Source organism: Cynocephalus volans, chromosome 4 (genome assembly GCF_027409185.1).
Source record: "Cynocephalus volans isolate mCynVol1 chromosome 4, mCynVol1.pri, whole genome shotgun sequence".
Taxonomy (NCBI): domain Eukaryota; kingdom Metazoa; phylum Chordata; class Mammalia; order Dermoptera; family Cynocephalidae; genus Cynocephalus; species Cynocephalus volans.
This window is the reverse complement of record NC_084463.1, coordinates 168,477,317-168,502,193: the sequence shown is the minus strand read 5'-3', so window position 1 is coordinate 168,502,193 and position 24,877 is coordinate 168,477,317. Positions and strand designations below refer to the sequence as shown.

Sequence of the window (24,877 nt, the reverse complement as noted above, 5' to 3'; positions counted from 1 at the left end):
GGATGAGGGTGGTGGAGCCCAGGTTGCCCAACCGGCCTCTCCCAGCACCACCACCCCACGCACAGGCCGCAGCAGGGCTGAAGACAAGACAGAGCCAAGGTTCCCGTGCACCTCCTGCGAGGCCACAGGCACTGCAGCTCCCATCCTCAGCCAGACCCCAGGGTCGAGACCATCAAATAATTTACTGTGATTCAACCTGCGCCCAGCAGGGGCCTGAAGAGGGCTGGGAGGGGCGTAAAAGGCCAGGGTGCCGATGGCATTTGGGACAGTTCATGACAGTCTGTGCAAAGCGTCCGTGGGAGGGTCTGCAGTCACCTCTGTCCACTGTCCCTGGGCTGGCTGGGCTCCAGCGACGTTTCCTTCCTTCCTTCCCTCCTTCCTTCCGTCTGCGCCTGCTCCTGGCATCCGGCATCTCCACGTCCAGAGCCTGTGCCAGGGCAGGGCACAAAGAACGCCGCTGACCGCAGGCCGGGTCCAGCAGGATCAGGAGAGCCCGGGGATGTCAGAGGGACATGGGGGCTAACGTGGCCCGCTGGGGGCTGCTGCCTCGAGAGCCCGCCCGCCCATGCCTCACCTGCCGTCAGGAGAGCACACACTTGCAGCTCAGGCAGCCCGGGCCACTCTCATCAGGCGGGTTCAGCTTCCGCAGCTTATGCTGCCGTATCTCACGCACCAGCGTGTAGAAGGCATCCTCCACACCCTGGGGAAGGAGGAACTGGGTCAGGCGGGACCCGGCCTAGGGACCTGGCAGGGAAGGAGACCTGGGGTCCCTGCCTCGGTGAGGAGCTCCATGCTGGAGGCTCAAGCAGGTCCTGGCCTAAGGCTCCCAGACTCCACCAGCCCTTTGCCCAATATCCCCACGTCCACCCAAACAGGAAGCCCAGCCCTGCTCATCTCCAAGCCCCCTGGGCCACCCCTGCTAGGTAAGCTAGCTCCTCATCAGCCCCCCAAGGGTCAGAGTGGCCAGGAACCTCCTGGACCCCAGGTCTGGCTCAAGCTTGACCACTCTGCACCCAGCTCTTGTCTGAGCTACAACCGGTGTCGCCAGCAGCCCCACTAAGGACTCAGGCCTGACCCATGACCACAGGACACTCTGGGGATAACAGGGGCCGGGCCCGAGGGTCACCGCTCCGGCCTGGCTCAGGCAGCTCTCTCCAGGGACCTCCACCTCCCCTGGAGCTGTGTCAGCCCAGGACTGCAGGGCATGAGCCCACACCCCGGCCCTCGCCTCCCTCACTGCCCTGCCGTCCGGGGAGACTTACAGCACGAGGGGCCGCTGGGTCACATGGGTCCCAGGGGGTCCCAGAGGGTCCCGGAGCTGGAGCCAGAGCCAGAGCGGCTGCCCTGTGTCGAGGGAGAGGGCGATGAGCACTGCCCCCTGGCGGGGCGGGGCGGGGCGGGTCCCTGCCTGCTGCGGGGCGGGGAGCAGGCTCACCTGCCGGGTCTTGGCAGACGTCTCGATGTAGGGGATGCCGTAGCTGCGGGACAGGTCCTGAGCCTGCCGAGACTCCACGGTGCGCGCGGCCAGGTCACATTTGTTCCCCACCAGCACCATGGGCACGTCGTCCGAGTCCTTCACCCGCTTGATCTGCTCCCTGAGGAGAAGGTGGGAGCCAGTTGGCAGGCTGTAGGCACAGCTGCATCCCGGACATGCACAGAGGACAGGAGGCCCCCGTCCGGGCCCAGCCTGTACCCTGGGCTCCTGGTCTAGCCACACAGGTGGCTCACCTGTACTGATGGATGTCCTCAAAGGACTTGGTGTTGTTGATGGCGAACACACAGAGGAAGCCTTCCCCGGTGCGCATGTACTGGTCCCGCATGGCACTGTACTCTTCCTGACCTGCCGTGTCCAGTATATCCAGCAGGCAGGTCTCCCCATCGATGACCACCTGCTTCCGGTACGAGTCCTGCGCGAGGACACAGCTCAGGGACCCCCGCCCCTCTTCCGATGAAGAGCTTGCAACCGCCAGCCCCTCCCCTGCACCTCTCATGCTCCCACTCCCGGGGTCCTGAGAGAAGCAGCTCCCGCGTCTGGAGCAAGCAGCAGACAGGCCCATCTCGACCACGCAGGGTGAGGGACTGGAGCCGGCCCAGTCCCGGCTGGGTGGACGCCTGGCTGCCTGGGGCCTGGGAGAAGTCACCTGGGCTCACCTCTATGGTGGGGTCGTACTCGTCCACAAAGTGGTTCTGGATCAGCTGGATGGTCAGGGCGCTCTTCCCCACGCCTCCAGCGCCCACCACCACAAGCTTATATTCTGTCATCGCTCCTCAAGGGTCTCCTGCCCCACCTGTCAAGGAGGGCCACATTCAGCCAGGACCAGGGCCCCAGGGAAGCTGCTGGTGGATCCGTATGGAGGGCAGACCCATCAAGTGGTAGCCAACATCCAGGTAGCAGGGTGGCAGCCAGGATGGTGGCCTAGCCACTCACCTGCGGCACCCCCAATCCAGGGAGTGGGCGGAGGTCTCATCTCACCCCGACTGCACTCAATGACCGTGTGAAAGCAGCAGGGAGCCAGCCCCCAAAGGCAGGGCTGACAACTGAGAGCTTCTCCCAACCACGCACCCAAATTAGAAGTTGCTGGGTAAGCAAAAAACCTAAACTGGAGGCGCCTGAGGGCTGGGGTTACCGGTCCCCCCCTGCCAAAAACAGGTCTTGCCACGGCTGAGCGCACCACAGCGTGCCCAGGCAGGCCAGAGCCAGCAGACAACTGGCTCCGGACCCTGCCGGGCATGCTGGTGCCTCCAACAAGTATTTACTGAGCGCCTACTGCATGCCAGGCGCTGCTCGGCGGAGGGGCTGGGGGCAGATAGAGACAGGACCCCTGCCCGCGCAGGCTCAGGCCACGCTCCGAAGGGAAGACCCGCAGTTCCCACCACAGAGGAACCAGGCCATCCTTCGGCCCTAAGAAATCCGGAGAAAACAAGCCGGCAGGGGTCCGGGGAGGCAGACGCTGACGACAGGAAAAGCCCACAGGACAGAGGGACAGCTGAGTAAGACCGAGGCCCCGGCTGGGGCGTCCCCGATTCGCGCTGCTGGACGAGGGGCGCCCATGCGGGGACGGTGGGCAGAGACCTCCTTCGCCCCAGGCCACCGGGGTGCGACGGCCGCCGGCGCCCGCGCCCGCCCGGGGGTCCTTGGGCTCGCGGGAGGCAGACCTTGCCCAGCGCCATGGCCGGAGGCGGGGCCTGGGGCACCGCGGGGACCCCGGCGAGCAGAGGCCGGGCCCAGACGCCCGCAGGCGCCGGTCGGGGAGGCAGGGGACCCCCCCACCGCCCCGGCGCCCCCGCCCGCCCGGCTCACCTGCGCCCCCAGCCCCGCCGCCCCCACTCAGCCGCGCGCCCGGCCCGCGCCGCACTCACCGCTCGCGGGCGCGACTGCCCCGGGCCTGGCGGGGCGGGGGGGCGCGCGGCTCGGCCCGCGCATGGGCTCCGTCCGCGGCGGGCGCGGCTCGGCTGCGGGCGCGGGGCGCGGGCGGCGGACACTCGACCGGGCCCGCGCACGCCCCGCCCCTGCCCCGCCCCGCGCCCGTCCGTCAGCCCGGCGCGGCCTGCCATTGGACGCGCTCGGCAGGGCCCCGCCCCGGCCCCGCCCCGGCCCGCCTCGTCCCAGTTGGCTGAGCGGCCCGTCCGTCGGGAGCCGCGGCCGGGCGGGGCTTCCGGGAGCGGCGCCGAGGGCGGTGCCGGAAGGGCCGCGGCCTCGGGGGCCTGGGCGGGGCCGGGGCGGGCGGCCGCGTCCTGGGGATGGAGCCCGGGGGCGGGGCGGAGCGGGGCTTCCCGGGCATAGTCGCGGACGCTCGGGAGCCGCGGGGCCCGGGTCGCGGAAGAGTCTCTGTGGGGAGCCGGGGCCTGCGGGGTCAGCGCCGCGGACCGCACCGGGCGTGGGGCCGGGGAGAGGCGGAGGGTCAGTCGAGGGTCGGGCGCCCCAGGCCGGGGACCCCCCGGTGGGCGCGGATACCGCTGGCCTCCTGCCCTTCGCGCAGGGGAGCGCGGCGGAGCGGCCTGGCTCGGGGAGGCCGCGCAGCCCCGCCCGGGCCCTGAGGAGGGTCCTCGCCCCCGACTCCGGCGGCCCCGCAGACCACCCGGCGCACCGGCTCCCGGGCCGCGCGTCCAGCCCTCGGGCGCTCGCGGGGCCATCAGCGAGCGGTTCTCGGCTGCCCAAGCGAAGTTGCCGCGGGGAGGAGCGGCCTCCCCGCCCGGGCACAGGCGCGCACCCGGCTCCGAGACTGAAAACGACACGTTCTTAGCATTTGTTTAAGATTTCGAAGTGACGCACAGACACGTGCTCCCGATTACACACGAGAGCGTCACCGCGAGGCTCGGCCGCCGCTCCAGGCCTTGCTCCTGCGGGCCGCGGGGCGTCCCCGCCCCCCGTGCTGTCGCCTGTCGCGTTCGCCGTGCCCGGATCAGAGCCCGCGGCGCGCACGGGCAGGAGCCGCGTAACCGAGAGCGGCCGTGGCGTCCCTCGCGGGCGGCGCTCGGATCCGCCGCAGGTGTCGTCTGCGTGTCCCTCGTGCTCGGGGGCGCCTCCCGCTGGCCTCCGTCTGACCCGGCGCCGGCCTCGGTTCCAGACGGAGGTCGAACAGCACCGGCCTCCGGGGCGGCCCCTTGGATGGCGGGGACGCGGCACGTGCATCACGACCCCAGGCGCGGAGTCGCCAGCTTTGGCCACCCCAAGCCTGGCAGCAGCCCGCCTCCGCCGGACCCCCTCCCGCCCGAGGCCCCCGCCCCCGGCCTGCCCTAGCAACCGTTGCTAAGGGGCGCGGCCCGCGCGGTGGGCGCCGGCCCCGCCGCTCACATAGGGGCGTGTCCGAGTCAGCCCCGCCCCCGTTGCCACGGCGTCCGCGCCACAACCCCGCGGCGGGAATAGCAGCCCGGCGGCGGAGAGCGCCCAGGGCCGAGCCCCCAGGCCCGGGCCAGCCGGGCCGACCCCTCAGGTGAGAGCCCAGCGCACCTTGGGTCGGGGTCGCAGGCCTCGCCATCTCCCCCGTCTCAGGAGGAGCCTGGGCCGAGGGGCGGGCGCGAGGGTGAAGCAGTGAAGCCAGTGGGGGACCCAGTGCTGGCCCCAGATGTCAAGTCTGGTCCCCTGGAGACCCTTCCCAAAACCCCCTGGCCCCGCTCTGCGGCGGCTCCCAGTCATGGGGTCAGGACCTGGGGGGAGAGTCAGCGGCAGGGACCGAGACTCTGCTCTGGGGGCTTCCGGGATGGGGACACAGGAGCAGAGCAGTCTCTGCCCTCAGAGCCCCCATGGTGAAGGGATGGAGGGATGGAGGGGACCCAGAGAGCTGATGAGCCAAGCTGCCAGGGGGTGGCAATCGCCTGGGGTGTGGAGACAGAGAGGCCCCCATGTTTCCAACTTGGGGACTTGGGGGCTCGCAGAGTAGCAGGGCAGGGTGGGAGCAGGACCCTGAAGAGCAGGGACAGGTCCAGGCCAGTGCGTTAGTACAAGGGGGCAGTGTCTGGATTGGGTTTGGAGCCCACAGCCTCCAACCCCTGGCCCTTGATCCCAAGGCCTTTGGCCTCAGACCAGACTGATACTGGAGGCCCAGCCAGGGGCAGGACTTTGGGACAGCTGCTCTCAGGCACAGAGGAGACAAGGGTGGTGGGCTCAGCCCTCAATAGCGCCCATGCCATCCGTGGACAGCCATCACCCTGGCCAGCTCATATCTTCCCCAAGGCCTACGGCTGGCAGGCCTGGGGTGGAGGTGGCAGTGTCCTCCCAGGGGCACAGTGGTGGGGTCCTCCTGCGAGGCTTGGTACCTTGCACCTACTGGGGAAAGGCAGGCAGCAGGGAAAATTCTGGCTGGAAATTCCACTGGGCCTGAATTTCCTTTGATTCTCAGTGTATGGGTCACTTTCCAGACCAAGCCACTGAGGCACATGGAGCCTGGGCAGCTTGTCCAACACTCCCTCCCACCGCCTCTGGCAAAGCCCAGCTGACCACTCCCCTGTTCCTGGGGGCAACTCTACAGACATGGTGGGGAGGATCTTGTGATGGCACAGAGTGGCAGACCTGAGACCCCTTTCGGGGAGAGGATCAAGCCATGGATGGAGGAAAGTGGGATTTGGATGAGCACCAGGCACTTGCATTGTGGGGGACCCAGAGGGACCCCAGTGTTGGTCGCCCAACTGACTCTGTCTTCCTTCTGTCAGCTGGGCTGGGTGCCTTGTCAAGATGGTCACAGGAAGATCAGGGCCAGTCCCTGGGCTGACAGCTCCCCCCCGAACTCTGCACCTACTCGCCCTGGGGGCTGTGACCTGACCACAAGGCCAACCCGACCCTTTCTTTCAGGTGCTGCCTGGGGACACATGCAACTTCCTTGCCCGGATGCTTAACCCACAGCAGGAGAAGGCAGCTGCCTGCAGGTGAGAGGGCTCAGCCAGTGCAGGGGTAGGTGGGGAGAACGCCTGAGACCTTGGTCCTAGGCCTTGGGCTCAGAGACCACCAGGTGGAGAAGGGCCCACAAGCCAGGGCCTAAGGCAGCCCAGGGAACCTGTCAGCAGCAGCTTGCTGCTGGTCACTGCAGGTGGCCAGCCCAGACCCTCCAGCTCACAGCCCTGTGGGGCCTCAGATGGGAAGGCCTGGAGCCAGCACTCCTTGCATGGACCCTGACGGATGGGCAGAAACACGGAGGATGTTCCAGCGGGCAGGGGTTTAGAACCAAGGTTGTAGAAGGAGACTGCAAGTACCTCTGGGCCGGCTGAGACCAAATGAATGGGGCACCATCAGGCTAGGCCAGGCCCAGAGCCTTCCCTGGGCTCAGGGGGTGGGTGTCAGGGACTTGCTGTATGCAAGAACGTGTCGAGGGTTGTGCCAGGGCTGGAGGAGCAGAAGCTTAGAGGCTATGCCCTCTGCCTCTCATGGCAGGTGTGAATGGACCCAGCCTCGGATGGATCCCATGGTCCTCGGCCAAGCACGGCCAGCATCCAGGTACGGGAGCTGAGCTGGCAGGGCCTGCACAACCCCTGCCCCCAGAGCAAGGGTCTAGGCAGCCATGCAGGCAGCTGTGGAGAGCAATTGGTGGAGGAGTACATGTCCCCTGCCCGACTGGTAAGTGCTGGGGGCCAGGGTGATGTCTCGGGGCCTCCTTTCTGCTGATGTCCATCCTGCCCTCTGCCCCTACCCCTTCTGGCCTTGCCTGGCTAATGGCTGCCCTCAGCCCAGCCCTCGTAGCTGGGTCCTCTCCACCCACTTTGCCCTTGGGGCCCCTGCCAGGCCCCAAAGCACCAACAACCCGAGGTGCTCAGTGACAGCACTGAGCCAGGCCAGGACTGCATAAGGGTTTGCCGAGCACTTTGCCATCCTCAAGCCAGAGGGCTGGCCCCTCACTCAAGCAGCTGGCATTCGGTGGGGGGACAGGGTGGCAAGCCATCAAAGCTCATGGCACTCGGAAGTGCAAAGTTCCAGGGAAAAAAGGAAACCTAGAGCAGAGGGAAGGAGCCCAGGTACCAGTTGGGGGCTCGAGGAGCCCACACCGCCCCTTAGGGGAGAGCCAGCCCTGTCCTGAACTCCTGCACCCCCTCCCAAACCCACCGGGCCCTTAGGCTGAGGTGGGGTCACACAGTGTGCAGTGACTATCTGGAGCAGAAGGCAAAGGCTTTCTCCCAGACCTGGGGTGGGAGCTCACTGTCACCCCACCACCTCCACCTGAGTCCCAGAAGGTTCTACAGAGCCCTCTTGACTGCAGGTTCTCACCCTGGACATCCCTGCACCTCCCCAAGTGCGGGGTCACCTGCCCACCATTGGCCACCCTGGGGGAGAGGACCCCGCCAGGTACACACACTGCCTAGACCTCCTCAGAGTGACCGGCCACATTCAAACCTTCACACTCCCCCATGAGGTTCCCACTAATACCACACCAGGTGGGGACCAGGATCCCGGGAGGAAATGTTCGTATTTCACACATTCTAAGAAGGACTGGTCCTGAAGACCCAGGAAAGCAAACAGAACAGTAGGGCCCCACACAGTGGTTCCTGGTGTGAGCACATGTGTCGCCACAGGGCTAAGGCCGGCTGTGGCTCTGCACTGCTCAGCGGGGCTGGGCTCTGGGCTCCAGGCTGTGCTCAGTCTATTCCGTAGGTCTCTTTTGGAGACCAGCACCCCCAGGGCAGGCCCTTCTCTGTTAGTGGCCCCAGCAACAGTCACATTCCACCAGGTAAGCTGTCCATGGCCAAGGTCAACAGGGTTGAGGCAGGAACATATTCCTGCCCCAGTGGGGGCCCTGCAGAGTTCCGTGGACAAAAGAATGGGCGTAGCTGGAGGGAATGGTGACCAGGACCACCGTCCAGTCCCCCGGGGCTGACTCCCCCGCTGTTTCTGCAGCAGGCCCTGGCCCAGGTGGACGACCTTCGATTGGTGAAGGTGTTGGAGATGTGCGTCGATACCCATGAGAACAGCCTGGGGAACTTCGGTGAGCCCCCCCCCCCCCCCCCCCCGCTGTGGTCACAGCCAGGCCTCTCTTTGAAACACCCATGTTTTTCTGGTTATGAAACAGCGCTGCCCATACATCGTGGACAGTATGTCTGTTGCCTTAGGATTGACACCTAGAATCAAGATCTGCGTCAGGCACAGGCAGAGGTTCTAGCCCTCCAGCAGGACAGTTCGCTCAGTACCCCCACAGGTGGAGCGCCCACCTTCAGCCCCCCACCAGCACCGCAAAGTAGCAAAGGTTAAAACGATGCCAAGTGAAACCTGATGCTTAGTGTTAGGTGCTCCCAAAACTTATTTTGAAATGATTATGAACTTACAGAAACATTGCAGGAGGAGCACAGAGACTGCCAGACTCTGCGTGCGTCCTTCACAACTGCCATGTTTGCTACATTATTCTCTGCCTTCATGTATGTACACACACGTGCCCACACATGCACACACACAGCACACGCACACGTGCACACACAGCACACACACACACGTGCACACACAGCACACACACACGTGCACACAGCGCACACACACATGTGCACACACACAGCTCACGCACACGTGCACACGCACAGCGCGTGCACACAGCGCATGCACACACGCACACACAGCACGCACACACGTGCACACACACAGCACACACGCATGCACACAGAGCGCATGCACACACAAGCACACACTTGCACACACACGCACACGCTCGCACAATCGGGCAGTTGTTATTTTTCCAGGGCTGTGCGTGACTGGTGAGACCACGCCCTGTCTGTGCTGACGCTTCCGCGTGCGTCTCCTGAGAGGGAGGACATTCTCTTAAGTACTCACAGTGCAAGGGTCAGAGTCAGGAAACTGCACTGGCCTGCCGTCCACTGTCCTCCACCAAAGGTGTTACTCAGATCTCCCCAGCTGTCCCAGCAGCATTCCTTAGGGCAGGAAAGACTCTTCCCGTCCAGGTCATTGTGAGTGATATTAAACAGGCCCATCCTGGATGATTTTGTTTTCTGTTTTGCAATGGCCTGCTAAGTTCTTGACCACAAAATTTGGCCACTCTGTGCACCTGTGAGGTCCTGGAGCCACGCGCGCTCACTCAGGCCCTTCCCGCCAGGTGTGGTCTTCGGGCCGTTGTACCCCACCAGCCTGCCCTGCGCCCCTTCTTTCCACGGGTCAGGAACTCTGCCTCACAGTTGGTGCCCCATCCTTTGAAGGGCTGAGAACTCAGAGCCTTTCTCTGGAGCTTTGGGCAGTGCAGGGACACAGGCTGGGGAGTGCCTATGATTCGGCACCAGGTGCTGCATGCTGTTGCATAGACCATGGTCTGGAGTGCTTGGGGTACCTGTGGGTGGGCTGTGGAGCAGTAGTTCAGGGGCAGGGTACAGGCTGAGGGCTCAGGGGGCACCGGTCCCACCCACGCCAGCCTGGCTCCCATTCTCCAGGCCAACTCCTGGAATCTCATGGCCTCGGGCCCTCCCAGGGACAGCCTGTGCCGCCCCATCTGCTTGGGTGCACCTGCTGCACCTTCCTCATTCGGCCCAGGCTGCAAATGTGGGGCATGTGGCCATGAGGTTGCCTACGGCTCAGGGCAGCTGGGCCGAACCCTGCTAGCAGGCCCCACAGAATAGGACCCACTGGCAGCCAGAGGAGGCCAGGGCCCTGAGAAAGCTCCTTGTACAACCCTGTCCCTCCAGCCATTGAAGCACCAGCTTCTGCCTAGAGGCTGGCCACAGGGGCTGAGGGGCGCTGCTGCCTGGGGTGGGTGCAGAGAGGTGGGCGGGGCGAGGGGCCAGGCCAACCTCCTTCCTGTGGCCCCACAGGGGTACACCTGCCCAACCTGAGCCAGCTGAGGTTGAACGGCAGCCGCCTGGGTTCCCTCAGGTGGGTGCTCGCTGGGGCATGGGCGGGCACTGGGAGGGGGCCCAGGGGTGGGTCCCTGAGCAGGGGCTGAGGGGAGTGCTGTGGGGGGGCAGGGGTTAGGCTGGGGTGAATTTCCCCAGGGTCTAGAGAGCTCAGCAACTGCCCCTGCCTGCCCTGTGTGACCCTGTGGAGGGCGGTGGGCACATGGTGGGGTGTCTGGGACATTCATGGGGGTGTGCGTTCTCTCCCAGATGGGGGGTGTCTCTTGCGGGCAGGAAGTCTCCTGGGTGGGCCCCCATTGAGAGGACAAGGCCACGCCATGGGTCAGCCTGGCTCCCAGGGTTCAAACCAGGTCGTGCAGGGTGTGACAGAGCCCGGATGTCATGCAGAGAAAAGCGGTGAGCAGGACCTCCAGCCTGAGCCTCCCCACACAGGACATGCACCTTAACTGCGGAGAAAGCTTGGGGCTCTCACACCAAAGCGTCTTAATAATTAACTTAAAAGACAACCTTGACAACTGAAGACAGCTCAGAGGTTTTTGTGTATCTCATTGGACTGGGAACAACAAAGTTGAAGGGATATCAGACTTTATTTGGGGGCTTTGAGCAAAGTGGATTTCATAAAAACTGCTGGTTTTCTGCAGCCTGGGCCTGGCGGTACATGGCACAGGAATTCCACTCAAAATTCTGGAAAATCCTCCAGCTGTTTGAACCAGGCTCTAAGTGCTGTGTCCAGTTATTTCCAGATGAAGTGATAAAGATGTTTATTGAGCAATCTCACTTTGAAGGTTTTCTTGATTTTCCTTGTTTATGCTTCTATTTCTCAAATAAACATCAAAATAAATTTATCAAAATATGTGAAGATCTGGAAATGGAAGTAAAGGAAGTTGGAAGACGAACTGGCCCTCAGTGGGCAGCCTGAGGAGCTGGACCAGAGCGCAAGGGTGGAGGTGACAGGGGCCTTGGTTGGCACCCGGATAACAGCGGAACTAGAAGGAGGGTGTGGGGGCGTCCCCAACCCAGCGCACACGCGTTAACTCAGCAGTCCCTGTAGTTAAGGCTGACGGATTAGCTCAAAGAACAATAAAAGTGTATAAAAAGCACGTAAAATTAAATAAAGAATTAACTATGAAAGAGAAGTAGAAGGTGTTATAAAATTGAGAAATAAAGTATGGGCCGACCCGTCAGCTCAGTAGGTTAGAGCTGGGCCCAGGGTTCAATCTCTGTGCTGGCTGGATGCCAAAATAAATAAATAACTATTTGTAACGAAACAAAATAAGTATGAGGGAAAATAATTAAATCACAAATTTCATGAAATCGTATTCAGTTGTTTGATAACAGCAGTAAAAAATGTATGTAGTGAACCCCTAAATTATTTCTGTTATTGAATCCCGAAACTTGGCCAAATGATGTTTATAAACCTTCATGGGATGAAAATGAACAAAAACTTGTAAAAGGAAACTAATTACGTAGGACGATCCAATGCACCACTGTTGTGACCTAGATGATCACAGAAATATTAACTATATTAAAATCTTGGGCAGCATTATAAGGGTTAGGAAATAATTTCAGCATAGAGGCTGTGAGTGTATCAGAAATTGAGAGAGAATTCAGCACCTCAAAATGTCACCGGCGTGAAGACACACGGGCTGGAGTGACTATCAGCCCCAGGCTCACAGGGAACAGCACTTGCAGGCCAGCCCGGGCTCGGCGCCCTTGGCTTAGTGCCAGCTGTGTGAAAAAGCCACACTGACACTCTGTGCAGCTCAGCAAGTAATTTGGAAACTATTAAAATAATTGGGTGGACAAGTTTCGTACAACTTAATCGTATGCGTTTTTCTCGCTACTGGAGATGTCGCGCCTCACTTCATAAAGCCCGTGCTGATTTTGTGGGTGGACTCTGTCCTTTTCTTGCTGATTTCTGGGAGTTCTTGGTATATTCTGGGTGCACGTTGGACGCTGCAGGACTCTTCACCCTGTGTCCTCCTGCCAACCTCGTGGTGAAGGGCTTCAGCAGAAACCCCTTGTTTATTTCCTCGCGATCCGGCCCATCACTTCTGGCTGGTGCGCGGGTGCTATTCAGGAAGTCGTCCACGCCCGCAAGGCCACGGATACTCCACTGTTTCATCTATTCGCTTTCTGGTCTCACTTTCCAACTTATCTGCAAAGTCACCTTTGAGGCAGCACAAAGTTGGACCCGGCTTTCTTTTCTGCCATATATGACGAGTCGATTTTCCCAGCGTCACCTGCCAAGCAATACACCATTTTCCCATGCACTGTAGCGTGGTCTCTGTCACCGGGCAGCTCCCTGTGTGTGTGAGCGTCTCCACGAGCCCTCTGGCATCTGTTGGTCTATTCCTGCGCACAGCACGCTGCCGTGTCCGTGTGGCATTGTGACAAAGCCTAGCACTGATGTGCTTGTCTCTGCTGTCTCTTTTACAAGCTTACCCAGCTGCTCCTGGACACTTACTCTTGCATTTGAATTTCAGTTTGTTGGGTTCCGCACACACATACACACTGATCTTTCTGGAATTTTTATTAGAATTAAAAAAGATGTACGTGCTGATTTGGATTTACTTATTAGGTTATACATCCACAAATATGGCATATCTCTATTCATAAGTATTTAAAAAAATATTTTAATAGAAATTTAAAGTTTCTTCTGTAAAGTTTGTTGTAAAGTTTGTTCCTCTGTAAAGTTAGAATGCTTCCAGCTGCAAGTTACAAAAACTCGTATCAAACTAGACTAATCCATAAGAAATTATTTACTCCTTCAGGCCAAGACCTGAGGACGCGTGAGTGGACAGGACGCACAAACTCCTGTCTCCCGTGGGACTGAAGCCCAGAGTCAGACTTGCAGGATGGGTTCACTGAGTGTGACGTGTGATCCTCTGTGCCTGTGCTGGTCCCCTCACGGTGCAGGGTGGCTTCTGCAGCCCCAGGCGTCCTCGACACTTGTGGACTAGGACAGTACATTTGTTTCCCGGGGCTGCTGTCGCACAGTACCGCAGATGGGGCAGCGTCAACAGCAGAGACGTGTCTTCTCACGGCTCTGGAGGTGGGAAGTCCACGGTGCAGGTGTCCGAAGGGCTGGTTCCCTCTGAGGCTGGGAGGGAGGATCTGTTCTGGGCCTCTCTCTAGCTTCTGGTGGTTGTTGGCAATCTTTGGAGGTCCTTGGCTTGTAGAAGCATCACCCAGATCTCTGTCTTTGTATTCACATGGTGTTCTCCCTGCCTGTGTGTCTCCACGGCCAAACTTTCCCTTTTTATAAGGTCACCAGTCATATCGGATAGGGGTCCACCCTACTCCAGTTTGACCTCATCCTAACTAATTCATCTGCAGTAGCCCTATTTCTAAATATAGGTCACATTCTGAGGTACTGGGGGTTAGGACTTCAACATAGGACTTTGGGGGGACACAGTCCAACCCATAACAGGAATGCCCTCCTTGTGTGCATTAGTGAGAACAAGGGACACATTCCCCCGCATTCTCCCTTGAGCTGCTTTGGCTAGAACTGCGTCATGCCTACGCTGTCCCACACCAACCACCAGCAAGGGGGTGGGAGTTTGATGGACTCGGACTAACCAGGATCCCCCCACCCACCCCGCTGCCACTTGGGACAAGTTAGGACACCAGCCTCCTCGAATCACATGGCTCCCTGAAACCAAACTAAATTACTTCCCACCTATTGTATAGTACTTTTGTGATCATGAATAAGGTTATATTTCTTGTTTCTCTTGTATTTCTTGGTTGATTGTTACAAATGTAGAGAAACACTACACTGATTTAGAATAAATTTTAAAAATCAAGGGCCGGCCCGTGGCTCACTTGGGAGAGCGTGGTGCTGACACCACCAAGTCAAGGGTTAAGATCCCCTCACTGGTCATCTAAAGAAAAAAAGAACTTACTGTTAAAACGGGTCCAGATCTGGAGGTTCATTAATGGGTATTGGTCTATCAAGTTTTCTATTTCTTTCAGTGCAAGCTTTGTCTAGGTTTTCAAAACGTTTGGCGCGCACTTTGTTTATAAAGGCCTTGTGTTATCTCAGACTGCTGCCGTGGCTATCAAGATTCCTCTTTTTAAATTCTACACACTTATTTGCACGGTCTCTCTTTTCATCCCTGATCTTCTTGCCGGAGGATTGTCCATTAAGCTTTTGAGGGAGTCAGTTGTGGGCTCGTTAACACTGGCTGTGACTTTCCTGGTTGTTGCGTCACTTTCCTTTCTGTGTCCGCCCTTCTTGTCTTTCGATATTGCTCTCTGCCATTTTTCTTTTCCTAGTTCCTTGACCTGAATGCTTAGCTCAATTGTTCTAATCCTTCTAGTTTTTCAATATATGTAAAGACCTAAATTTCTCTTTATGTACAGCTTTAGGCAAGATTCCTCAAATCTCGTACACTTTGCTTTTTGTTATTAGTTTGAGAATTTTGTAATTTTCCTGTTAATTTCCTATTTCACATGAGGTGTGGCAAAATCTACCAGTTATTTCCTAATATGTATTTCTCTATAACAAAAGGGTTTCCTATTTTCAGCTGGGCTTGTGGCCATGTGATCAGTTCTGAGCCACAGGTTGCAAGTGGGAAGGCGTGTGCAAGCTCTGAAAAAAAAAATTGGACTCAAACAATAATGCCATTACAGAAATGAAGAAAAAACTGAAAGCAACGCTGCAGGAAACCCAACACGACAGGAAGGATAACAATAAGCAAAATTTATTGTCCATGAACGGAGTTTAAAAGAACCACAGAGAGGGAGGCAGACAGAGGAGGCCTAACATGCACAATTGGAATCTCTGCAGAAGTAACTGGAACAATGGAACAGGAAAAAATATGTAAGATTAAAGGAAACTTGTCAGAAGTAAGAGAAGAGCTTCATCTACAGATGGAAAGGAAAAACTGAAACTGAATTGCTGGCACTGAAACTCATCCTAACAAAGTTACCGGACTTCCAGATAAAGGTAAAAATTTGGGGCAGCCAAGAAAAGAGATCAATTTGTCTTTTAAGGTCAAAAAGAGTGAAGTTTTCCTCAGACTTCTCTACAGAAACACTGGAACCGAGGAGGCAGGGGAACAGTGCCTGTGCGTGGCCAGGGGTGGCTGTGCAAGTGAGTCGCAGAGTGAGTCTGAGACCACGCGTTTCCACCAGGCTCCTTGAGGAAATCACTAGACAGAACTTCCAGCCAATTAAGAGATGATTGGAAAAACCATTTAGGGCAGTAGACTGGGGATAAACAATGAATCCATGTAACTAAAGGACAAAGACTAAAGCAAATATGATGAGGGCGACAGAATGAAACTTAAAAGCTCAGTGGACAGACTACACGGTGGATGAGACATTAGCCAAGGGTAGTTAGTGAGCTGGAGACAGATCTGAAGAAATCATCTGGCCGTGGAGAAATCAGCGGTTGTTCACGGAAAACCTGAAAGCTCAGGCAGCATCTTCACGAGGGGGAGGTGTAGAGGAAGCGCTGCAGCACCTGGAAGAGCAGCAGGTGCAGAGTCCCCAGGTGTGAGGCCAGTGATGGCGGGAGAGACGTGGCGGACCAGTGCAAAACAACTGTCCCCATACACAGCAACATCAAGCTGCTGGGTCCCCCCAAACCAGCCAGCTCAGAACCTGACCACCTTCCAGGAAAGCCCCTCCCCTCCAGTGTGTCCAGCAGCTCGGGGCTTCCAGGTAGCATTTCAGACCCTAACTCCCGGAGTGAATGCCACGAAGCTATTAATAGTATAATTAGAAATATTATGATACCTGCAGCATGAAATGTATCATAAATTTCTACTGGCCCGCCCTGCTGCAGTGGGTATCAGGTAGGGCTGGAGCCAAGCCATCCAGCAGCAGTGCAGCTTCCCACGGCCAGGCCAGACCCCCCAGGGGTTGGAGAAGGTAGGGGACACTCTACCCATGCCCAAGACCAGGAGGCTGCAGCAAGGAGGGAAAGGCTGGGAGCCAGGGGGTTCTGGAGCCCCTGCCTCATCTGGGAGACCACCCACAACTGCCAGTCACAACTGCCCCTGCACCCGCAGGCAGCCAGGTATGGGTGGTGGCTGGGCACAAGGGAGGCCAGAGATATGGCCCTCCACTGCAGGATGGCACTGACCACCCAACCCTGCCTTCTGCAGAGACCTGGGCACCTCTTTGGGCCGCCTACAGGTTCTGTGGCTGGCTCGCTGTGGTCTGACTGACCTGGATGGCATCGCCTCCTTCCCAAAGCTGAAGGTGGGTCTGTGGCACCCTGGGCTGGGGACGGGACACCAGGCAGGTCCTGGCTGAGGTCCCCCTGCTGTCTAGGAACTCTACGTCTCCTATAACAACATCTCGGACCTGAGCCCGCTGTGCCTGCTCGAGCAGCTGGAGGTGCTGGACCTGGAGGGCAACAGCTTGGAGGACCTGGGGCAGGTGCGCTACCTGCAGCTGTGCCCGCGGCTAAACACGCTCACCCTGGAGGGCAACCTGGTGTGCCTGCGGCCTGCCCCTGGCCCCTCCAACAAGGTGTGTGTGCTGGGCACCTAGTCAGCATGTGCAGGGCAAGGGAGACCCGCTATGGCTCTGACCTCTGGGCCCTCCCGAGGGCTGAGACCTCTGCACCCACCTGCACACATGCCATGCCCCTCAGCCCATGCATGTACCCCGAGAGTCCACACACACGCCACATGGAACCACACCTGCTTGGTATAGTCTCCATGCAGGGTCATGTACACAACACATGCACAAACACGTATGCGCACGCCCACACACACCCGTCCAGAGCCACCTCCACCCCCTGCAAGCCTGTGCACACCCTGTGTAGGAATGCACTCCCGTACAGTGTCACGGGCCTGTGCATGCCCTGCTTGGAAGTGCCACACACACAACACTGCAGGCCTCTGTGCAGCACAAAGGCCCACTTTCCCCCCGCACGGGCCGTGCATGCCCAGAGCATATACTGCCCACCCCACTAGCTGCGGCTTGGTGGTGCACGTGTTGGGGTCTGCATCCACCCAGTGCACAGTGGCTGCTTGAGTGGGCCACAGCCCTGAGCTCAGGGCAGCTCCACAGGCCAGAAGGCATCACTGGACCCTGGCCACTGGCCTGGAGAATGAGGGATGAGTCCAGTCCGTGCAGTCCATGGAATCCAAGAGTGAACCAAGCCAGCCCCAGCAGGGTGGGCCAGCATCACTGACCCCTAGCTCCCTGGCCCTGTCCCACAGTGGGTCTGAGGGAGGGAGCCTCAGGATAAAGCTGGCCTAAAGGGCCCGCTGGACCCAGGCCTGCCAGCCTTTGCCCTCCGCCATGCAGGTGCTCCAGGGCTACAACTACAGGGCGGAGGTGAGGAAGCTCATCCCGCAGCTGCAGGTCCTGGATGAGGTGCCAGCCACGCACACAGACCTGCCCGCCCCCCAGAAGCTGGACCAGGACTGGCTCATGGTGAAGGAGGCCATCAAGAAGGGCAGCATCCTGGATGGTGTCCTCCCCACGCTGGGTACGGCAGCCACCCACCTGGAGACCTTGCCACCAGCCTGGGCCCCCACCCCAAAGGAGGCCTCCACCCCTGCCCTCCTCAGACCTGTCAGAGGTGGAAGGCCATATCTCATACCCTTCCCCAGCCCTGAGCCCCGGTCCCCATCGCGGCGCACGTCCTCCTGCAGGCCGGGACGCCATCTCTGTGAGCAGCACGTGTGCAGAGGGAGAGGAGGGTCTGAGGCTGAGGGCCTCTCTGGAAGGAAACGAACTTCAGAGGCTGGCCTCGGGGCACGAGGCTTCCTGGGTGTCAAGTCCCTGGTCTGTGGACAGAGTCTGGGGTGGGCTCTTGGGCTGGCCGGCTGGCATGGGCCTCTGTGACCTCTGATTCTGATCCTTGGGCAGATCGTCCCCTTGGAGCCCCCATGTGGAGTTTGGACCCTGAGTTGTCCCTGTCTGAGACCCTGCCCCGGCTTCTCAGACCCTGGCCCCTTTCCCTTCTGGTCCCTGGGGGCCCGCTGCCTGAAGGCCTGCTTCCTGAGGACATGGCCCCAGAAGACCACAGCAGCAACCTCACCCATGGTAACTGACCCGCCCAGGCCTGAAGCCAACCCCGCAGCCCCTTGGCCCCAAACCAGGCCCAGCCAAGTCCTCTTCTTCAGGTGCAGGCCAAGTCCTCTGCGGGAACCCCACCAAAGGCCTTCGGGAGCATAGGCACCAGTGCCAGGTATGCCCTCCCTTCCTCCCAAAGTGGGCAAGGACTCCAGCCACAGTCAGCCTGTGTCCAAAGCTCCAGCCCCCCGACAGTGGACCAGCATCCAGAGCTCCAGCCCTCCCCCAAAGTAGACCAGCATCCAGGACTCCAGCCCCCACCCCACAGTGGGCCAGCATCCGGGACTCACACCCTGACAGTGCCCTGCCCTACAGCCATTCCAGGGCCGGGGTCCCCAAAACAGCTATTTTCCTCCCTAGGCCTGGGTGCCCCCAGAGCAGCTGTCTCCACACAGGCCAGAAGACCCGGTCACCAGCACCTCTACCCCAGGGCCCAACCCTGCAGACATATGTGACTTCCTGGCCTTGGCCAGGCTTCAGGCCTGGAGGGAGCTGGGCCTGCGGTGGGTGCCTCTCCCCCGGCCAAGCCCTACTTGTGCATGTCCTGTGGTGTGGGGGATCATGGCTGGGGGCTAGGGGACTGTCCCAGAGTTCTGCACTCACTTGGGATGGGGTCAAGGGGAGCAGGGCTGCAGCTTCTCCTTCTCCCTGACCTCAGTCCCCTCCCCCATAGCCACCTGGAGTCCCAGCAGGAAAGGGCTGCAGCCCCCTGGGCCCCACGGAGAGCCCCTGAAGAGCAAGAGGACCAAGCTGGGCCCAAGACTTCCCCCAGCCCCCCAAGCTTGGCCTCAGGTACTGAGCCTGCCCCTGTCCCCCATGCCTGAGAGTGATTGGACACCCCGCCTCGGGATGGGGACCCTCCCTTCAGACCAGCCTGTATAGCTCAGCCCTCCCTTCTCAGCTGGGCTCTGAGAGGGCCTGTGACAGGCAGGTCTTCTGGGGCTGAGGGACTCACAAACTAGGGGGCCAACCCCAAGTCCCCCCTTTCCAGAGCCATGGGATCTTGAGGCCACCTGGGCTGGATGCAAGAGAGAGAAGGTGTCCCACGAATGGGTGGTGTGAGCAGAATCCAGACAGGTCTGGGCCACCCAGGGGTGGGGACAGGGATGCCACAAGCAGGATGTGCTCACTTGGCCCTTCTGGGACAGGGCAGGCAGGAGGCCAAGGCAGGGAGGAACGCCTCCACTTTACCCCCCAGACAGAAACACGTGGGCTTGGGGATGCAGAATTGAGTCAGGCAGGGTCCTCTCCAAGGGACACTGGCTTCAGAGTGACCGCAAGCTGCGAGGCAGAGGGGACCCTCACCTAGCAGGGTGGCCAAGTCCGGAGAAGGGGCACTGCAAGCAGGAGGCAACAGGAGCGTGGGCTCCAGGGTTGGAGAGTGATCCTCCTCTTTGGGGGTGGCTGGTGTCAAGGGGAGCAGGGCAGGCCAAGTGGGAGGGCCTAGGACAGTCAAGAGGGCCAGCGGCTGCCGACAGTGAACAAGGGTTGCAGGGGCCTCAGGAACAAAGGACGCCAGGTCCAGGTGGGCGCTGGGTGACTGCGGCCACCCACCCCGTGGGCAGTGGAGACTCACTCTACAGTGGAGGCTTAGGAACTAACCCCCAAGGATGGGACCCAGATCACCCCAAGCCAGAGCCCCCGCCTCACGTCCTCTTTGCCAGTCCCAGAGGTGGGTCGGCCCAAGCAACAGTCAGAGGTCACATGGCTGGGGCCACAGCTCCCTGAGGAGCACAGGAAGTGGGGCAGAGGGGTGCAGCCTGGAGGTGACAGGCCATGGGTGCTGCAGGGCCATAGGTGGGTGGCCTGTGACCACACCTGCATGATTCTCTTGTCTGACAGGCCTTTCTGACACACTCTCTCTTTCCTTGTTTTCTAGAGCCTTCCAGGACCTTGGGCTGTCACCTGATCCCTTCTCCCCCCAAGCACCCAATGCCACCCAATTTGGGCACCAGCTCCCCCTGGAGGTCTGCCAACCTGCAGTCCAGGGGCCGCCGGCTCAGAGCCTTGGGCAGCCTGGGGCCTGGCCTGGGTGAGGGGTTGGCTGCAGTGACTGCCCTGAGAGGCCTGGAGGCAGCCTCAGGCTCAAGTCCTGGAGCCCAGGGATGTCCAGGCCCACTGCCTGCTCTGGATCCAGCAGCTAGACCCCCAGGCCTGCAGTGTCTGCACCACCTGAACCCTATCACCCCAGCCCATTCCCACCCTTAGTGTAGCCCTCTGCCACTGTGGAGCTAGCCTGCCTGGGGGCCGAGGGGAGCCCGATGTGGACGCCAGCCTCACAAACCCCAGGGCATCTGGGTGGGGGTGTGGGAAGTGGGCCTGGCCCGGGAGAGGCCTCTCCTGGGAGGCCTCAGCTGCCTACCCCTTCCATGGGGCCTTGCTTTCCCAGGAGGACCTGTCAGAGGGGCAGGCCTGGAGGAGACCTCCCTGGCTAGGGTAGACCTAGCCAGGAGACCTCCCTGGCTGGGCAGAGGTGGCTGGCTCTGGGGCTGGAATCCATCCACCCTTTGTGATCCCTCCAGTTGCCCCTGGGCTCTGAGCCACCCCCTCGGCTGCAGTGGCCAAGGGTCAAGGGGCTGGCGCTAGATCGCCCAGGGCACAGCCTGGCCTCCCATCCCTGGTGGATTTGTGAGTTTCTCTGCACGGGGATGGGGCTGCCAGTTGGTCCTCTTGGGGCAGGATGCTCCAGAAACCAAGCGAATCACTTTTGACTCTCGGGTGTACAGATAAGCGGTTTACTTTGCAGGCAACGTTGGTTCAATAAATGGTGCAGGGCAGCGGCTGCTTCCTAGGTCGTCCGGCGCGCGTCCGTGGTGCGCGGCGGGCAGCTGAAGAAGCGGAAGCCGAACCTGCTCTCGGCCGCGCTCTGCACCGACAGCGCCACCATCGGGCAGCTGCGGTCCACGCTCCTCCGGCACACCTGGGGAGCGCGGGGGCCTGAGAGGCGCGCGGGGAGGGGGCCGGTCGGTGGCGGGGGCCGGAGGATCGGGGTCAGGGGGCCGGGGATTGGGGCCGGGGGGCCGGGGGATCGGGGCCGGGGGACGGCCGGGGGGCCCGGGTACCCCGCGCAGGCCGCCGGCGCGCACTCACCCGGACCCTGCGCTCCTTCCCGGCCGCTGCGCAGGACAATGACGAGGGGCTCAGGCCGGCAGTGCGGCCCCGCTCACCCGGGAGGGCGGGCAGCGGCGCCGGCGTCTGGGTCTCGGTGCCCTCGGGCGGCGCAGACGCCTCCCGCGGCTGGGGGCGCTTCCCGGAGCTCAGCGGCGGCAGGATGCTGCGCGTCCTGGAGGGCCGGGGGGTTGAGGGCCGCAGCCCGCCCGCGGAAAGGCAGGCGTGGCGGGACCCGGGGAGGCAGGCGGTGGTCCCGGAGGGGGCCGGTCCCGCCGAGTGGCCCTGCAGGAGGCCGGGCCCGGGAAGGTGGGGCGCTCCTAGCGAGGGGATCCCGGGGACGGCGTTCGCAGGGGCGAGGCCTGGAGACGAGGCAGGGACCGAGGGGCGCGCAGTACCCACCGCGGCCTCCGGCGCCCAGCCCGGGCCTCCCGCACCCGGCCCTTGCGCGGGGGTCGAGGCCGGCGCGGCTGCTCGGCGGCGTCCGCGTCCCGCCCGGCTTCAGAGAGCGGGAAGCGGTCGATGGACACGTCGGTGAGGTCGGCGAAGACGCTCGAGACCGGGGTCACGCGGTGTGGGGGCCGGTGCTCGCTGAGGACCTGCAGCGCCAGCGGGGGCGCGTCGGTCACCGCCCGCCCGCGGGGCCCGGCCCAGCCCTCCCCGGCTGGGGCGCGCACTGACCTCGCCCTGGGGGCTCAGGAGCAGGGTCACGCGCGGCCGCTGCTCGGCGCCGCTGGGCCCCTCGCCCCAAACCTAGGAAGGGCGCGGGGCGGCGGGTGAGCGGCGTGCGGGCCGGGCCGGGGGCGCGCGGACTCGCGGACAGCGGGGCGCACCGTGACGTGGTGCCGTGGCGCCAGCAGCGAGCCGGGCGGGAAGCGGAACGCGCACACCGGGAAGCCGCGCACGCGCTGCTGCAGCACGAAGCCGCTCAGGTCGGCCGTCTGCTCCCGCGACCGGTTGGCGACGCGGACGAACTTGTCGCGGCGGCTCACGGCCACGATCTGCAGGCTGGGGCGGGGCGGGGCCGCTGTGCGGAGATGCGCCCGACGGCCGCCCTCCCGCGCGCGGCCAGGGGTCCCGCTCCCGCCCGTGCCCTCACCGCTGCCCGTGCGGGGAACACCAGTGCTCAGGGTCTGCGCGGGGCTCAGGCGCCAGGTGGGTCTTGCCCGTCCGGTCTGAGCGGAGTTTTCCAAGATCTAGAGAGAAGAGCCCTTTCGGGGAGGAGGATCCCTGTATGGAGTGTCCAGTGGGGATGTCCCCTGCGAGGCCACACCGGGCCTGCAGCGGCCTGAGGGTCGGCGTGGGTGGGAAGCAGCGCTAGGGGCAGTTGGGGCGGGAGGGATGGCTGGACCCTGGGGACTGACAAACACCCCTTAAGGCTCTGGCGGGAGATCACAGCCCTGCCAGGGTGGGAGGGTGAGCGAAGGGTAACCAGGGGAGACCCGCCCCACTCCACCTTCTGTCCCCGAGGACCAGTCTCCACTGAAGCTCCTCGCCTGGGCCTCCATCTGCTCAGAAGCACAGTGCCTCTCCCGGGGTGGGTGCCCTGTCACCTTCTGAACTTGAGAATGCACGGCCAGATGGTGGCCGCTGGAGTCGGACTTGGAGTCGACGCCCCCCGAACTGCTGGTACCCACACAGGGCAGGGAGCTCCACTCAACGCTCTTGTGAGACCCCTCCACACGCTGGCGGTGTGACTCCCAGCTTGGCATGTCCAGCGTTGTGGGCCAGGGCTGCCTGAAGGACACTCTCTTCTTGCTCAGGGCTCCAGTTCTCAGACCCCAGTCCTGCCCTGATCCGGGTTCCCCAAGGTAGCAGGCCACCCCACATTGTGCTCCCAGTACAACACATTCTACAGGTCAAAGAACTGAGGCTTGGAGGGTTTTGGTGACTTGTCCAGGGACACTAAAGTGTCCCTGATCCACCTCTGCCAAGGCCAGCCCTCCCTTTGCCTGGCCCCTCGGGACTCCCTGCCCAGTGCACTTACTTTTGTTCTGAGTTGGACTCTAAGTTGGTGAAGAGGTTGGGGTACCGGTGGGCGATGCTGTTCCAGTCCACGTCCTCCAGCCGGAAACCCTGGCCAGGAAGCAACAGGCAAGTGGCCCTCCCCTCCTACAGGGCTCCAGAGCCCTGATCACGGTATGGGAGGCTACACTCACCTCCTTGGCAGCAGGGGCCTGATCATTCTCAGAGGAGTCGCTGGGGTCCATCAGAGTCTCAGCCGTCACCACCTGCAAAAGAAGACCAGAGGCTAGCGGGCAGGGGCTGGGAGGGAAGGGAATCCTTCCCTCCCCAACAACACCCCTCCCACCCCCACAGCACCCCTCCCCTTAGACCTCACCAGCACTTTGTGTCAGATGATTCCTCCTTCCGGAGGCCAAGGTCCCAGAGGCAGCCTGAGTGGGGCAAGCCAGGGCACCCCAGCAGAGGCCCCAGCTGGAGGGGGCACACTGACTGACAGGGGAAGTCCAAGGATGGGCTGGGGAGGAGGGCTGGGAGGTAGGAAGGAGGGTGGGTGGGCAGGCTCGGGACAGGCAGGTGGAGCTCACCTCCACACTGCCGGTCTGGGATCGGAGTATGCGGCCCACCCACGAGGAGCGGGCCAGCTGCAGAAGGCAAGATTTCTGGAAGGCCTGCAGCTCCGTTTCCAGCTGCTGCAGCACGTGGATGGTCTGCAGCAGCCGCTCCTCCAAACACTCCTTTTCCTGCTCCAGGAGGGCCCATGGTTGGGGGTCCTCCTGCAGACCCCCCGGGCCCTGCCCAGCTCCCTGACCCCACCCACCTCACCAGCTGGGCTTTTTCCTTCTGTTCCTGCAGCTCCTGGGTCAGCTTCTGGACTTGTTTCTGCAGGAGCTTTTCCTGACTGCGGGGGCTCCTGGAAGGAGGGGCAATCTCAGCAGGCCTCACCTCTGGGTCAGGAAGGTCAGCAGCCCAGGAGGGGAGGAAGAGGGTCTCCACTGCCATCACCAGGGCACACAGTGTACCTGGACCCAGACAGCTCAGGCTCTGACAGGTCTGGGCATGGATATAGGTTGGGTTCAGTGCCTATCGACATGCTCAGGGTCAGGGTTAGGTTTGTGGCACCTTAATTTACTCAGGGTTAGGATAGAGGGTCAGGGTCAGGAAAGGACTAGAGTTAGAGGCAAAGGTCATGGTAAGGGTCAGATTCAGTATTTGAGGCTGGGGTCAGACAGAAGCCAGGATGGGGCTGAGTTGGGCTGAGGGCTTTGCTGCTGACCTCTCAGGTAGACACCCTGCCACCTCCTGCAGGATGTGACAGTGCCGAGCATCTTGGCCATTCTGGATGGCCCATCGCAGGGCCTGGATCTCCAGTTCTCGCTGCCCCCACAGCAGCCGAAGAGTGCGGGGGTCCAGGGACTCAGGGGCCAACCTACAATGTCAGCACCCCTGCTGCTGATCAGGCCCGTCCCTCCAGCTGGTCCAGCCAAGGAGG

The 24,877-nt window shown here is 61.3% G+C and overlaps 3 protein-coding genes across 10 annotated transcripts; 1 reads left to right on the top strand and 2 right to left on the bottom strand.

The window, feature by feature from the left end:
* Positions 1–163: 163 nt before the first annotated feature.
* HRAS (HRas proto-oncogene, GTPase) lies at positions 164–3,444 on the bottom strand. 3 transcript variants are annotated; one of them, XM_063095924.1, is made up of 6 exons: positions 3,361–3,444; positions 2,152–2,288; positions 1,729–1,907; positions 1,436–1,595; positions 575–700; positions 164–427 (listed from the first exon to the last, which is right to left on the bottom strand). In XM_063095924.1, exons 2-5 carry the CDS (start codon positions 2,260–2,262, stop codon positions 581–583), a joined length of 570 nt encoding a protein of 189 aa, XP_062951994.1. In that variant the 5' UTR covers positions 2,263–2,288; positions 3,361–3,444; the 3' UTR covers positions 164–427; positions 575–580. The 3 variants fall into 3 exon arrangements, with proteins under 3 accessions (XP_062951994.1, XP_062951995.1, XP_062951997.1); XM_063095925.1 differs by lacking the exon at positions 3,361–3,444 and adding an exon at positions 2,429–2,511; XM_063095927.1 differs by lacking the exon at positions 164–427 and adding an exon at positions 1,263–1,344 and having other exon boundaries at positions 611–700.
* LRRC56 (leucine rich repeat containing 56) lies at positions 2,678–21,102 on the top strand. Of its 6 annotated transcripts, none has more exons than XM_063095921.1 (14): positions 2,678–2,991; positions 6,290–6,363; positions 6,525–6,663; positions 6,866–7,048; positions 8,321–8,408; positions 10,228–10,288; positions 16,386–16,482; positions 16,555–16,755; positions 17,542–17,725; positions 18,109–18,285; positions 18,366–18,430; positions 18,676–18,818; positions 18,989–19,107; positions 20,195–21,102. In XM_063095921.1, the coding sequence occupies exons 4-14, from the start codon at positions 6,872–6,874 to the stop codon at positions 20,521–20,523; spliced, it is 1,641 nt and encodes a 546-aa protein (XP_062951991.1). In that variant the 5' UTR covers positions 2,678–2,991; positions 6,290–6,363; positions 6,525–6,663; positions 6,866–6,871; the 3' UTR covers positions 20,524–21,102. The 6 variants fall into 6 exon arrangements, with proteins under 6 accessions (XP_062951991.1, XP_062951990.1, XP_062951989.1 ...); XM_063095919.1 differs by lacking the exon at positions 2,678–2,991 and adding an exon at positions 3,759–4,934; XM_063095920.1 differs by lacking the exon at positions 6,525–6,663.
* LMNTD2 (lamin tail domain containing 2) lies at positions 21,055–24,807 on the bottom strand (the record flags this gene model as incomplete). The annotated part of the gene is made up of 11 exons (XM_063095208.1): positions 21,055–21,235; positions 21,406–21,598; positions 21,826–22,022; positions 22,105–22,176; positions 22,257–22,619; positions 22,875–23,160; positions 23,411–23,499; positions 23,583–23,654; positions 23,973–24,128; positions 24,211–24,298; positions 24,662–24,807. Coding segments are annotated over 11 exons (1,794 nt in total), but the record flags the coding sequence as incomplete, so codon positions are not given.
* Between the last annotated feature and the right edge of the window lie 70 nt (positions 24,808–24,877).